Source organism: Podarcis muralis, chromosome 2 (assembly GCF_964188315.1).
Source record: "Podarcis muralis chromosome 2, rPodMur119.hap1.1, whole genome shotgun sequence".
Taxonomy (NCBI): domain Eukaryota; kingdom Metazoa; phylum Chordata; class Lepidosauria; order Squamata; family Lacertidae; genus Podarcis; species Podarcis muralis.
Window position 1 is genome coordinate 86,915,442 of NC_135656.1, and position 15,268 is coordinate 86,930,709.

Here is a 15,268-nt window from a genome sequence, read left to right on the forward strand (position 1 = left end):
CTGTACTGATTTTGGCTCCAGGTGTGCCAGATGATACACACAGATTTTTAGAATGGGAACTTACTTTCGGTTTGCTTCTTGATCTTCAGAGTTACAGTTTCCCCAGCCATCTGGAGTAGATGAATGGCTTCACTCAGAGGCTTCCCCTTAAGGCTTACATTATTAATAGCTAATATCCGGTCTCCTACATGGATCGCTCCAGTCCTAAAGAACAAGCAAATGAAGATTCCAACTGTTATGCAAGACAGTCATTTCATTAAACCAGCCCATAAATAAAGATATCCATGTTCAGTTGATGGATGCACGTGTGGCAAGATTTAAAGTTCTGTGGTAATCAGAAGAAAAACATGAAAACAATTGCACAACTATTTCCAGATTAGCAGGCACTTCTCCAAATTCAGTGATTTATAATGGAAAGAGAAGCCCATGTCTTCACCCGTTCTACTCAATCATCTATAAAGGCTGATCCATGAATTCCAATTGAAACAAACAAACAAACAAAAAACCCCAGACCTGTATATGCATATGTCTGCATAGACAATCTGCCAGGGTTTGGGAACCTTCACTTCTTGGGCCCCATTAGGCCCAGCACAGATCCCAAATTGGCCCATGGAGTGGTTTGTCACAAACCATCTGCACACCTGACATCATATGTCATATGGATGTGGATTTAAGGGAGCTCTCAATTGCCCCTTGGCCAGCTGACTGGGAGCCATGCTGGGATCAGCTACACTAGGGAGCTCCCCATTGGGCTTTGAATCCAAGCTGCATCATCTGCAGAGGGGAAAATGCTCCATTTATTAATACTGTGTTTTTACTTCTGCAGAGACATCAAAGTGGTTACCAATCAGCTGTTTGGTGGTTACCGCAATCTCCTTTGAAGATGCCCTTTCAGCGATAGTCAGCTGATTGGTGCTAGAGGGTGCATTCAGAGTGGCTTGTTGTAACCACCAATCTGTTGATCAGTGACCTCCTTTGAACTGTGACAGGTTTCAACCACCTGCGGTCATTATGATGCCATGTGAGCAGCAAGTGGGAAGTCCCTTTGCCCTCACTGCCATGGGAAGAAGCCACAGCCAATGTCTGACATCATGATGTCAAGAATACCTGTAAAAAAAAATAAAAAATGGGTTGCCATAGCCAATCAGATGAAATGGCAGTGAAGTCAAAGAAGGCAGAAGACAGCGATGTCAAATAAGAAGGGGGGGGGGGTAACATTGCCCCAGAGTAGCAGGCAGAGGAACAAAAATGTGCCAAGCAGCAGAACGTAATCCAAATGTTTGGTGAGGCCAATATTCTGCCTTGTCATTTGTCTGGCTATGGTGAATAGACTAATTTTGAGTTGCATATTGGAATTACAGAATGCATGGTGCCCAATGATTCACCCATGAATACTACAAAACATACAAAACACAGTGAAGGTGGTATAAAGAAAGTATTCCTCAGGGCAGTGACCCATTCAGTTTGATCATGGCTTGCTTGACTTTAGTAATTCATCTAAATAGACTGTGAACTACAAAGGGCACAGTGAGTTTCACCTGACCCTTGGGGTGCTGCACACGGAGACCACAATAATAAAGGCTGCCTTTGCGTGACCTAAGTAAACCATCCAGCTCACAGGTAGAATCCAAGGTATGGCTCAACTGTGGGTTGTTTTCCAATGCATGCAAAGGCCAGTTGTGTCATATCCTCCATTTAGATCACAGTTATTCCATTAAGCTACAGCTGCAACAGACATTCATTTCCTTGCATGCCCTAAATTGCACTAAAACTCAAACGTTGGTTAAGTACATAGAGACCAATGGCCGGCCAGTTTCAGAATGCTTGCTGTACCCGTAGCCCTTTTCCTTGTGCTTCTGCTGTTCTAGCCATCAGCTGCGGTAAAATCTCCAAGAATTGTCATTTAAGGATATTTTATCTTCCCATCAGAAGAGTCTGTCTTAGCTACTCCACTCCCTTCCGAGAGTAAATTACTTTTGCCTGCAGATCTCCCAAACAAAAGAACACTGTCTATTTTCAGTCACAGAAAACAAAAGCTTAGCAGACAGAACAGCAATCAGTTTTGGAAATCTTGTTTGTTGGCAGCTTATAAGGATATAATTCAACTTCTTTATATTTCATGCTCTCTCTCCCCCCACCCTGCTTTTTCCTTTGAGTCAGGATATTGATTTCTCAACTATCCACTAGAGGTCACTATGGTGCCAGTTTAAATAGCAAAGTTAACTTTATTTCCAAACAGTGGATTAATGAACTGAAATTATAAAATTCCTCTGTTTTCTCTAGCAGCTGAATGGATTGGTCTAAATTCTGGCTTAAAAATTCTGGGAAGGGAATGTGCATGGGCCCAAAGATTCACCTTGTATCTATTTTGTTTTTAAACATTCTGATCCGTTTCTGAATTGCACTATGCTTTTTACACTTTGATCTGTGCTCCAGGTTCCGAGCCATTCTGTATACAGTAAAGTTCTGCGTTCTCCATTCATTACAGCTGGGAAATATAAAAAATGGGTGCTGTTTGCAAATACGGCTGCCCCTTCTGAGGAAATGAAGCCTGCCCAATTTCAGAATGATAGTTGCAGGGGTTCTCCTGCAAGGACAGACGTTACCAGTTTGCAGTGGTTACATGTGAACGGGGTGATGGTGGTGAAAAGAACAAGGATCTGCATGAAAAACTGAGGTGGGGGAAAATGTCACATACCCCCAGCAATTTCACAAGCATGTAAACAAACAGTCCACAAATTACAAGCGGGATAGCTCAGTTGGTTAGGGCATGGTGCTGATAATGCTAAGGTTGCAGGTTCAATCCCTGTATGCGACAGCTACATATTCCTGCATTTACGGGGGGCTGGATTAGATGAGCCTCTGGAAGAAGCTTCACAGTTTCCCCAAGGAACACAAAACTGGCCATTGGGAGCTCAGAAACTGTGACAGCCATTCAGCACACAAACCTCTCTCATGTGCAACCAAGTTCTCTCTCCTCTCTTTCCTTACACGCACAGCCACGTAACTGTGCAGAAAGGTCTACACCACCCACGTATGCAGGCTCTATTTAATTCAGTGGTACAAATGAGCAGAAGAGCTTCCCAGTGGATTACGCTCATAGTATCATTATAGATGCCTGCCCATTAGGACGCAAATTGCAACTCACCTTTCCGCCAGCCCTCGTTTTGTCAGTCCTGAAATGACAATTGGGTCAAAAGGCTCCTCGGTCCCTGAAATAGTGATTCCCAGGGGTCCACCATATCTCTTTAGCTCCACTGTGTAGATGATAGCACCAGTTGTTTCTTGCTCATCTGTTAAGAGGAAAGGAGGGCTCTGATTATAGAAATCACCCTAAACTAAAGGAACTCCTGAGATTAGTCCTAGATCATCTAGAAGATACAGGATGATTATAAACTTCCATTAGACCTACTGCTTGCTCTTTCCAGTTATCAAAAAAGCCCAGTAACCGCCAAAGAGAATTGGGAAATGATCATTTATTGCTTAATAGCTAGTAGCATGTGATTACTAATTTCATTATAATACAGGAAGGAATGAAGTGCATATTTTAATTTTCCCCCTCCACGCTTCCTACAATTTCCCATGAATTCTAATTGTTATTGATACAAAATACCTTTAACTGATCTAAGTAATGCATTAATTCGTATTTGTAATTAATTTTGGTATATATGTTTTGACGCAACTTTGCTAATTAATATATCCAGAAACATTTATCTGAGTGTTTATTGCCGTTTGGATTTTAATTTTAAGGAATTGCTGCATGCCACATGCTGTAATGCAAACAAATATATATCTCAATGCAACCATGTTAAAACAGTTTAATGATGAAAATGAATAAAAACGATGTCACAAAGAAAAACAATAAGGGAAGAAAAACAGGTGGAAAACTGGAAAGAAAAACTGGAATCTGAAAGTATTGGACCGTACATAACTGCATTTATTAGCTAGGCAATTTTGTTTCCATTAATATACCTATGTTTCTAATAAGGCCATTTAGATATTGGTACTCTGTTCAATGCATAAACACTTATTTAATAATGATAAGGAATCTTCAAGGTATGCATCAAGCCTCAAAGTATTTCCTAGCAAAAGAGTAAGTAACTTTTAAGCCTTAGAGTAGGTTTGTAGGCACTTGCTGTGTGAACATGCGCACCAACACATGAATGCACAGGCACATGTACACACTAAATACTTGAATAATGGTTTTCCAGTTTCTCTGCCAGGCTTACTTAAGTATTGGAGTGTTTTATTAAAATGGCTCAAAAACAGCTTGATTCAGTGCTTTCGTACCAGAATTATCCTCATCCTTCCTGATCTTCAATTTGACAAGTTCTTCACACTGCTTTAAGATCTGCACCGCATCCTCCATTGAGCAATTGTCGAGTCGGATATTATCAATGGCTAACAGCTTGTCTCCGGGCTCTAAGGTGCCAGTCCTGTGAGCAACAGAAAAAAACCAAGCCTGTGTTTAACACATTCCAAATAGCTGCATACTTAGTTCTTCTCCAAGAGCTGTTGCAGTACTGTGAGTGGTATGGCAACTCTTCTGCAGAAGAGAATTTGCCCAGGTTAATGATTTAAAAAAGACAAGATATTTCTGCATAGAAACTGGTTCAAATAACTAAAATCCAGCCTGAGAATACACCTCATTATTAGCAATTCCCTCAACTGGTGAAAATTAGGCAGCCTTTCAACATTTCAATTGGGGTACCTTAAATAAGTGAGAAAATTAAAAATGAGTCACAGGTAAATGTGAAGGAAGCTGGTGTCAAGAAACCATTTTGTAAATTACAGTTTTCTCCATACATCATGAAAGGACATAGGAAGGTGCTGTTCCTGGCTGTCCTCCTCTCTCAAGGTGCGTCATCCAGAGCAGAGGTAGCCAACTTGTTGCCCTACAGATGTTTGACCACAACTCCCATCAACCCTGATCAGTGGCTTTGCTGGCTGGGGCTGATGGGAGTTGTAGTCCAACAACATCTGGAGAACTCCATGTTGGCTACATCAGAATAATATAGACCAGTATATACATAACTCAGAGAGCAAACTCTTAATGCATGCATGTTCTACTTTTATATAACAAGGCAGTGCTGGCAACACTGCTTGTACTGGAATCAAGTAGGCTTAAGTGAGATTCCAGGAGTCAGTATGCTTATAAAATACTAATTTATTAAAGCCAGCACTGTACTCTAATTAGACCTACTTCTATACTGAGGCCAAAGGAAATGTCAGGCCACGGCACACCTTGTGAATAACTTCAGCAAGTCTAATTACGCACAGGAGGAGAATATGCAAACATCTGTGAACTTCGGAAGACATGGGAAATGTTTGGCGTTACAGTTCATTGGTCCTGATGTTTGGGAAGGAGCCATCGCTTGGAGGCAGAGCGCACATACTTTGCACAATGAAGGTCCCAGTTCAACCCCCAACATCTTAAGCTGAAAAGATCTTGGGAGGCTGGTCTGAGAAAGAGCTTGGCTGTTGCCTTCAGGCCCTGCTTGCTGGCTTCTTATAGGCATCTGGTTGGCCACTGTATGAACAGGATGTTGGATTGGATAGGGTGATCCAGCAGGGCTTTTCTTATGCTTATTTTTTTTATCTCTGAGATCTATTTTTCCTCTCCTCATTCTTCTTATATTCTTAGAACTGCAGGTAGCCAAAGTAGACAATATGGGTGGAGGTGGCTTTGAAGTCTGAACCAATATAAGGGGGCTTCATAAGTCTTAACTGGGTTCAGCTGATTTAGTGTCTGAAACTTGTAAGTGGAAAATTAGATTCTTCACTTACCTGTGTGCTACACTTCCCTTCTTGATATCAGAGATAATTAAAGGCTCCCCAGACTTTCTGCTTGCTGTTATGAGAGAGATACCACAGAGTCAAAACTCAATCTGTACCTCTAGGATAATCTTTAGCATTACACTAACTTCACAAAGTAGGAATTATACAAGTCTTTGGAATTCAAAATTGAATGGAAGATTCATGCTGAGAAAGCCTAACACTTGGCCTAAAATTTATTAAGCATTGGCATTGACAGGCACTTTAAGAACAACACATTTCTACACACTTATCCCCAAACATGAGATTTCTTTCTGGCCTTTCACAGCATCATGATGATGGCAACAATATAAGCCCATGTGGTGCAATGGTTAGACTGCAGGACCCCCAGGCTTGAATCAGCTGTGGGGAGTAGGAGTGGGGAGAACAACCACAACTTGATTTATCTTATGATCAAACAACTGAGTCGTATTCACAGAGACCAATGACCTGGACAAGAGAAGAGTAAGAAGGCATCGATTTCTGTTCAGACCCGTGTTCCGTCTCATGCAGCACTGTTTCTGCTCCACTGCAGTTCGACTGCCAACATAAACTATACAATTCCTCTCACGAATTGTCTGATACAGTGGAATCTTACATAATTCATTACATGGTTAATTTATCATCACGTTACTCCACACCATTTATTTAAACACAAATACCATTCATTTCGATGCAAAGGAAATGCAATGCAACGCGGGGTGGGGAAGTTATCGATTATGCATCATTTGTGGACTGAAAAGAACAAGAGAAGCAAATATTGATCATATCTGCTGGACTGATTTCTGCTCCAGACGTGGGACGCATAAGCAAAAAGAAGCAATTTCCATTCCCGTCAGAATCCTCCAACATCCCTAACAAAGGGTGAGCGCAGATGGCTCCAGAAAAACTAGGCTTGAGAAGCAAAGGGGTGGTAAGAACCATTATTAGGAGAGCAATAAAGAAATCCAAGTGACCAAAAGCTGGAGAGGTGGTGAATGGGGGTAACAGGAAATACTGTGGAACACCCACCACCCTTCAGCTATCTTTCATGGTGCAACTTTTTCCTTCTCCTGTGGCAGGAGTATCACAGAGGACAGATCCACAAAGATAGCTCAGGAGTAAAAGGGGAGGGAGCAGGTGTCCTAGAGATTCCACATACAACAAGATGATGTACCCATAGAGTAGGGATGGGGAACATTTTCCAGTGCAACGTTCCCTTGTGAGCAACCTTTCAGAGGCTGCATGCTAGTTGTGGGGAAGACCAGAGATAAAAGTGGATGGAGCAACACATGTGACCATTATCTTTGCACAGCAGGCTGCATTCCAGTCACACAAAATCCAGAGGTTCCAACACACATGTCCACCCATTGCGTCCTCCCTCCAGGCAAGCAGCAGGCATTATCACAGCTCATGGACAGATCCCAAGCAGGCCTGAGGGCCACATTCAATCCATTGGCCTGAATTCCCCCAGCCCTGTTACATAGGACTGTAGAGGGAATCCAAGAGTACGGCTTCTTGCCAGGAAGAATTCACTTCATTATCTTTTTCTCAGCCACATCTGACTGTGGGCAGACCAGGACATCCGATACCTGTTTAAAACTGAGGGCATTTTTACCACAGAAATAGTATAGAGGGAGATAACAAGAATCAGTTCCAAAGCTGTTCAGATCTTTCTCCTATTTTTCCCCTTCCTAGTTGAACAAATTCACCTCTATTGAATAATAAAAAAATGCAATTAGTCAGTACCTATGCATAGTCCTAGAGGGACGCGGGTGGCGCTGTGGGTTAAACCACAGAGCCTAGGACTTGCCAATCAGAAGGTCGGCGGTTCGAATCCCCACAACGGGGTGAGCTCCCGTTGCTCGGTCCCTGCTCCTGCCAACCTAGCAGTTTAAAAGCACGTCAAAGTGCAAGTAGATAAATAGGTACCACTCCGGCGGGAAGGTTAACGGCGTTTCCGTATGCTGCTCTGGTTTGCCAGAAGCGGCTTAGTCATGCTGGCCGCATGACCCGGAAGCTGTACGCCGGCTCCCTCGGCCAATAAAGCGAGATGAGCGCCGCAACCCCAGAGTCGGCCATGACTGGACCTAATGGTCTGGGGTCCCTTTACCTTTACCATTATTAGATCATATCAGCAATGGTAGAAGTAGGCAGAAAGGTCTAGCACTGCAATTCTCTACACATGTACTCAGAAGTATAGCTGGCCAAGTCCAATGGATCCTACTCCCAGCCATTTCCCAGCATTTATTAAGGTTAACTTGTTGAAGGGCTCTTACACATAGCAGAGGCATAAAATAACCCAACTCTCCATGAATTGGCCTTGTAATTGCCCCAAACAACACTTCTCTCATCAAAGTTAGACATGCACGCTAAGCCTACATTTATCCTGGTACAACACACATTATTGCTGAATGCAGCAACCCCCTCACTAATAAGCACAAAAGAAGATACCATCAGAGAAGAAATTATTTGGTCTCTGGAGCTGGTTTGTCAATGGCAAAATTTGAATTACACTTTTCAAAACAGGCTTAATGATATTTAATTTGGATGTAGCAACATAGGTCTAGGAAGCTGTTCTGCATACCAGTAATTAAAAGAATTTCCAGCCCAGAATTCAGCAGAACTGGTAACAATTCAATTTGCTTTAAATAGTCACATATAATTAGAACACTTTACAAAAAAAAAAAAAGCTTAATAATATTAAACAAGGCAAACTCTCCTCTTAAAAGTAATTCAGTATCGTACTGATTGTTCTGCGATGCTCCTCCCAATATGCAAATTATACAAACTAATTTAGGGGAATACTGATCAGCAGTCAATTAGTATTCAATTAACCCTACTAGATCTTATTAGCCAAATTAAATTCTCATGGGCAAGCGCCACCTCTTCCTGTTCACCACTCAGGTTTTCTTTCAGCTGGCCTTTTAATCCAGTGCTGAAATTAGGATGGGTTTGCTTTGTTTTTAATTCATGGGGCCATTATATGTAGCTCAGGTTTATTATCTGGCAATTCATATTAAAGGCTTCATGTATATCTCCATTCTATTCTACCAGAATCCACCATGCCTTCTTGAGTTGTGAATGAAAATGACATTGTCCTTGTTTCCTATGGTGCTATGTACTAGAGCAGGGGTGGGAAACCATTTTGGCCTGGTAGGCAGATCCCACTCCCATAGGTCAATTTTTACAGGTGGGTGGGGCAACCCGCCTGTCAATCACTAGGTGTTGTTATGACACCAGATGATTGACAGGTGAGTTGTCTCGCCCTCTTGTAAAAGTCCCTTGCGTAAAGCTTGAGAACCACAGTGTAAGCGACTTTGCAGGCTTTCTGCTTGGAACTTGGCATAGCTCTGTCAGTAGAGAATGAGACTCTTAACCTCAAGAGTCGTGGGTTTGAGCTCCACATTGGGGGAAAAGATTCCTGCATTGCAGGGGGCTGGACTAGATTGGCCCTTGTGGTCCCTTCCAACTCTATGTTTCTATGACTTTCCCAAGTGCAAAGCGTAGTACTAGCAAAGCTGTCTTCTGCAGGGATCAGCTGTACCACTGAGCGCCCCATGGCTTGTCAGGTTGCCCAGACTGACAAACTGAAGTTATTCAGCATAACAAACTACGGCTATCCAAGAGAAGAAGCTAAAGCTTGCAGACTTTTGGTCACACAGAAGGAAAGAGAAGGGAGTCAGCCTGGAAGAAGGCTAGCTTCTTGCTAATCCAAAATTCTAGCACATCTTGCTAAACCAAAATTCAGTGTGATGTCTGAGGCTCATCATCCCACCAATTGCTAACTACAGGCTAATCACCTGTTTGGAATTATAATTTCTTTTTTAAAAGAAACTTCTTTATATAATGCTTCATTGCACCAGAAGACTCATGTGTACGTATGTCTGCATATGTATGGCTTTTGATCCAAAGTTTCACTGTAGTCTGAGTCTGAGGCTTAGAAGTTAAAATATTCTCTGCAGAAGAAATCTGGAGAACACATCAAACCTCAGTCAAACACTCTCTTTCTTAGGTATTACTACATTAAACACGCTTAGCTTTGTGACATTTCTGCAGATCAATAACCAGGCATTTTGACAACAGAAATGCAAGCTGTTGTCAAACCAACTTGATACTATTTCACAAGCTACCCTTCCTGCACCCTGTTCGCCTTCATTGTTGCAGCTGGCAAGTAAAGACATCTCAGTCTTGCTAGTAACTGCACCAATTGAGCTGACAACTCGGCCAGCTGGCCGCCTTTGTATGGATCACAGTATTCACACTAAGGGGCATTTAAGTGTGATTCCACGTTTTGAGGGTACCAGCTCATGTCTCAGCACAACAAAAGAGGAAGGATGTTCAGCATTCTTATTTACTTTTCCTGATTCGTAGGCATGCTCCCACGATATCTGCAGGGAGCCTGTCTACTTCTGCTTTATGGTATGATAGATGAAGTGTCTCAAAACACATGTCCATTTTGTGTTTTTAATAGGATGCATAATGACTTGGACTGGGAAATTATTCCCCTCAGAGGAGCTTGAGCACATAACTCACATGCACCAGTGACTCTGCCAGTTATAAAACACCTTCTACTATTGATTGAGACAAAGCAGCATTTGGGAAATGTGTAATTAAACAAAGTCTAATACAGCTATAAACCCGCATCTCAGAAACAAAGTGTTCATAAGGGTTTGGGGTGGGGGGGAGATGATTTTAAAAAGCTGTGAGAACTCAAGGATAGCTGAGCGAAGGGGAACACAAATATACACAGGACAAAATACATTTCAGGTCTGAATTACAAAAGAGGAGCAGCATAAAAATCTACTACTACTAGAATACTTCTGTAGAATCCATTAACTTAAGACAGGGTTTATAAATTAAACATTGTTCTAGCAGGGTATTCCTTTCAAGCTCTCCTCCAAATCCTGAATACAGAACAGAACGATTCACAAAGGTATTTCTGAGGAGGGTTAAATTCCGCTTCACGTACTACCAATGTACATGTGTTGAAAGTCTCCCCTGTCTGCGGTAGTAAGATCAGGGCTTCTAACATGGTTTTCAGTGCTAGTCTTAAAACCACGGTCTTTTCACATAAAAATCTACTCCTGGTGTTCCTCCCCTCCAAGTTTTGTTGGTTTCAGCTGCCTCAGACTGCAATCTTAAACACACTGACCTAGGAATAAATCCCACTGAACTCAATGGAGCTTACTTCTGAGTCGATATGCGTAGGATTGCGCTTTAATTTACAAAGGAGGAAAAGGACTTTCTGACATTGCTATTACTAAACTATTTGGTGTCAATCACAAATCATTTGGCGAGATTACAGATCCTTATCAAATTTGTGCCAACTCCTTAGGTAGACTCTACCACATGGTAAAACGTAGACCCAAATGAAAAAAGTTTTCATCACATTGAAAGGAAAAATATGAATTGATCTTGACCTGCTTACAAGTTCAAAATATTTTGTGAAACTTATACAGCACAGGAAGAGTTTTAATCATGATTAGACAAAATGATGTCTTGCAAGATGTAACCCTCTCAAGCAATCCTCGGAGAAGCTATTTTAACTAAGACTTTAATTAAAGTATTTGAATTAAAGTATTCCAGCTGAGGCCAGAAGAGGCACATTACATATTATACAAGTTATTTTAAAAGGACCAGTTGTTTACTCCACTTACTGCAAAACTCAGCAAGTATCTGTTTTGCAGCAAGTATCACATGCTTTGATCACCTGCACTTGACATACCATCATCAGTTAAATTATTGTTTCTTAATTGTTTCATAATTATGTTCATATTCACAAAAGCCCTATGATGCCAGCCACTATTGGTTCCATTTTATAGTCAAGAGGTGGTGATGTAGCTATGGCTATTTAGTTTTATTTTTAAGTATGCACTCATCTGGAATTTGAATATTAAATATAATGGTCACAACACTAGATGCAGCCAGGAACTAATCTGATGTAATTCTACTAAGATGCCTTGACTGATTTAAGTGTGAACTTTGGATAAATATCAAAATGTGAAACTATTAGGATTTATTGAAATTACTATTTTTTGGAATCAAAAGGTAAAGGGACCTTCTGATTGGCAAGTCCTAGGCTCTGTGGTTTAACCCAGAGCGCCACCCGTGTCCCATATCTTTTGGAATACTGAGTTTATAAATAAAAAGCAGTGAAACCCACAGCATTTTGCAGCAGTTGCAGCTTGAAACTATTTTCAAGGTGCAGCACCACACATATGGTGGAGCTGGAGACAACCTGACATGAATACAACTTCTAAGTAAGCAGCTGTAACCTGAGCCATACTTACAGCTGATAGTAATCCCAAGCTCCACACCTCTTTTCTTGGGTAGCTTCACGTGAAAGGTGCCACTGCTGGGAATGACCGATTCTGTAGAACCAAGAAGATTAGACAAGAAAGGATAATGCAGTTTCCCATTGCTTTGCTGAGATGTGCTGCGTCACCTACAACTTGTGAAGATAAATTGTGGGAGCACGCAGCTAAGAGCTAACACAAAGATGGTATTTGAAGTGGAGATCATAGTATTAATTAATTCATTTATTTCCATCCCAGATTTCTTGCCAAAGGAGCCCTGGGTAGCCAACACATAAATGGTAAAACAATTAAAACATCTAAAAACATCTACCAGGTATTGTGTGTATGTGTGTGTGTGTGTGTGTGTGTGTGTGTGTGTGTGTGTGTGTGTAAAGTATGTTCTCTGCCATTGGGCCACAGTCCCTCTCCTAGTTAAATTCCACTAAAGTTGCAATACCACTGATGGTATGTTTGAAGCTTTCCCAAAGGCTGTTCCAAAAGTATACTGAAGCGATGCTAGAAGCTTGAGGGAAACCCTCTATTTCTAGCTTCAAGAAGGAGTACTTGCTAAGAAACAACTGAGTTCATGAGCCTGATCTAATTTCTCAACTGCTGAAAACAACTTGGTGCTGCCTCCAAAATCCATTAAATCCACAGTTTTAAGACATTGTCTGAAGACAAAGAAGCACCATTAAAAGGGAGTTTGGGGCTGTATCAAACAATTGTTTCCATACCTGCTACATCAAATTCAATCTCCAGCACAACCTTGTTAGTAAGTGCTGCATCCCGCAAGAGCTGGTTGGCTTCTTCCATTGTCCCATCTTCTGTTGCAATGCTGTTGATGGAAAGCACCCTATCTCCAACTTGCAGGAGGCCACACCTGCAGTCCAGAGTGGAGGAAAAACGTGGGAGAGATCAGGAAAGGCAAGAGACTCATAGAGACCCTCAGGATCCTATTTCAAAGAAGCCAGTCAGAGCAGCAATGAAGATGGGCAACCAGAGTATGAGTGTGCGGCACTGGTTGGGATCCTCAGCCCCCCAGGCCTCTCTATGTTTGGTCACTGGGACTCTCCCCAAGCCACACCTCTTCTCTTAAGCCATGCTACTCGCAAGATGGCTCCACACCTTGAAGTACTTTTGCCTGGCTGGAAAGGGATAATGATGTCCCTCCTGGAGGGAGGGACATGCCTGTGTGTATGCGAAACCTCTGACTTCTGTGTGGCTTGAATGCAGCTTCTTGTACAAAGCTATGAATCACATTCATCACTCCACCCACTGTTGCTTCTGGCCACACCCACTACTAGCAGGTGCCCCACCCCCAAAGGATGTCAATAAGGGAATGTGCCCCTTTGGCTGAAGAGGTCCTCCACTCCTGGTGTGAAGTTCTGAGATGCCCCAACAGAACACAGAATCACCTTTGCACATGGATGCTGGAGCCTGACATGTTTTGGAGAATTTTAAGATGTGTTCTGCAAATTAATGCCAGCTCCTGCTGAAATTGTTTCTATTCTTAGATTAAACATCTTCCTGACAACAGATATATATATATATATATATATATATATATATATATATATATATATATATTGTGTGTGTGTGTGTGTGTGTGTGTGTGTACATATTATGTATCTCACTACAACTAAGATCAAAGCTGTATTGAAGACAGAAAAACCGAGAGGTGCCCTTGCTCTGAAACCATGTCTAATGCTACAAAAGTCACATTAAGCATGCCAGAGCCCACTAGCGCCCAGACTAATGGCACTGAACACTGAACATTACACACTGCTCTGATTAATATGTGGGTAATAGCACAAGCTACAAGTCTGTGGGTTCACCTCAATGTCTCAACAAATTGGGTAATCATTTATCCCTTGTAATTTCCTATCTTGAAGCCAAATACACATGGGTGCTGCTTAACAGTGCTGAAAAGCCAATATTATTATAAGACACAATTCCAGGATTGCCTTGGCATGCACTTGGCATAAGGCAACTGCTGCCTGGTGTTTTGCAACAACTAACTCCAATGTTACAGGAGAGCAAGGAGGAGTCAAGCAACAGGCAGAGCACAGCAAGAAATGAAGAGAAATAAAAACTGTTGAGCAAAAAGGATCTGGGTATGAAACAAGACATCAATCTGTTATTTGTTATTTATGTACTGACACCATGGTGGCATACAACAAATTTAATGAATGAGCTCGGAGGCTTTCCCCAACTGTCTGGAGCAGATTTGTGGATGGTGTTGGTATAGGTGAGGGAGAAGAAGTTCAGTTGTGTGAGCAAAGGTTGTTCCACTCATGCAATCACTTAGTTGGCTTAAATCCAGAGGTTCTTATTTTCTGGTTAAAGAGACAACAGTCACACTCCTCCCTTTTCGTAAACTCCCTTCTGTCCAGTAGTTATTATGAATGGCTGGAGAAGTATTTGAGGAATTGCAGAAGCTGCTCTTTTTATCAATTTGAGACGTTTCTAAAGTATCCATCCAGGACTACGAAGGATCCATTACTTTAACTGCTCTTTTTATAACCACTGCACCGAGCTTCTAGGCACTATCGTCAAACCATCTTGTGGAGTACAGATAAGTAGGAGAAAGTCGGTTATATATATATTAACATCCTTTTGCTCTACGCATTAGATAGTTTTAATAAGCCGAGTCAAAAGCTTTTTATCTCTCTTATTAGTAGACTGAACAGAGTTAACAGGATGTTTCACACTCAAATCTTGCAGGTTTATAAAATTTTGTGACATGAAACCACAATCGCCTAACAAAGGCATTGGCATGAGATGCCACAGTTAACTTCTTCAAAAGTAAATTCAGAATTCAAATCAATGAATTCCCCTCTGCCCCCGGCTTGGCCTCCCTTTGCTGTACTAGACTCATGGAAAACACGAGCCCAACCAAGTCCTACTTTTCTGTGATCCTGGGGAATTTGAGACCTACCACTCCCTTTCAATTTCATAATAATAATGGCTTGTATACCCAGAGGTTCTCAAGTGCAAAAGTTCATGGGAACGAATGTGCATGAAGCACTTGCCATTGTTACAGGGACAGTCTGAAAATGTGACCAGCTCTTGCGAAAAAATGCTTTCGTTAGTTTTTTAATCAAGCATTTGGCTTCCTCTTCCTTTGTTGTTTCCAGTTCTTTCACTAAGGCTTTTGTGGAATCCATAAAATTAAA

At 41.7% G+C, this 15,268-nt stretch overlaps 1 protein-coding gene across 7 annotated transcripts in view; it reads right to left on the reverse strand.

The window, feature by feature from the left end:
* Window positions 1-15,268, reverse strand: part of GRIP2 (glutamate receptor interacting protein 2) — a 379,580-nt gene that overhangs the window by 17,556 nt on the left and 346,756 nt on the right. For 5 of the 7 annotated variants that reach the window (XM_077924982.1, XM_077924980.1, XM_077924981.1 and 2 more), the window contains exons 13-19: window positions 12,827-12,972; window positions 12,087-12,167; window positions 5,788-5,851; window positions 4,291-4,436; window positions 3,149-3,293; window positions 2,357-2,488; window positions 65-204 (exon numbers count right to left, since the gene is read on the reverse strand). In XM_077924982.1, the coding sequence (XP_077781108.1) occupies window positions 65-204; window positions 2,357-2,488; window positions 3,149-3,293; window positions 4,291-4,436; window positions 5,788-5,851; window positions 12,087-12,167; window positions 12,827-12,972 (854 nt within the window). The remainder of the gene's footprint in view (window positions 1-64; window positions 205-2,356; window positions 2,489-3,148; window positions 3,294-4,290; window positions 4,437-5,787; window positions 5,852-12,086; window positions 12,168-12,826; window positions 12,973-15,268) is intronic. The other 2 variants (XM_077924985.1, XM_028719255.2) reach the window with 1 other exon arrangement.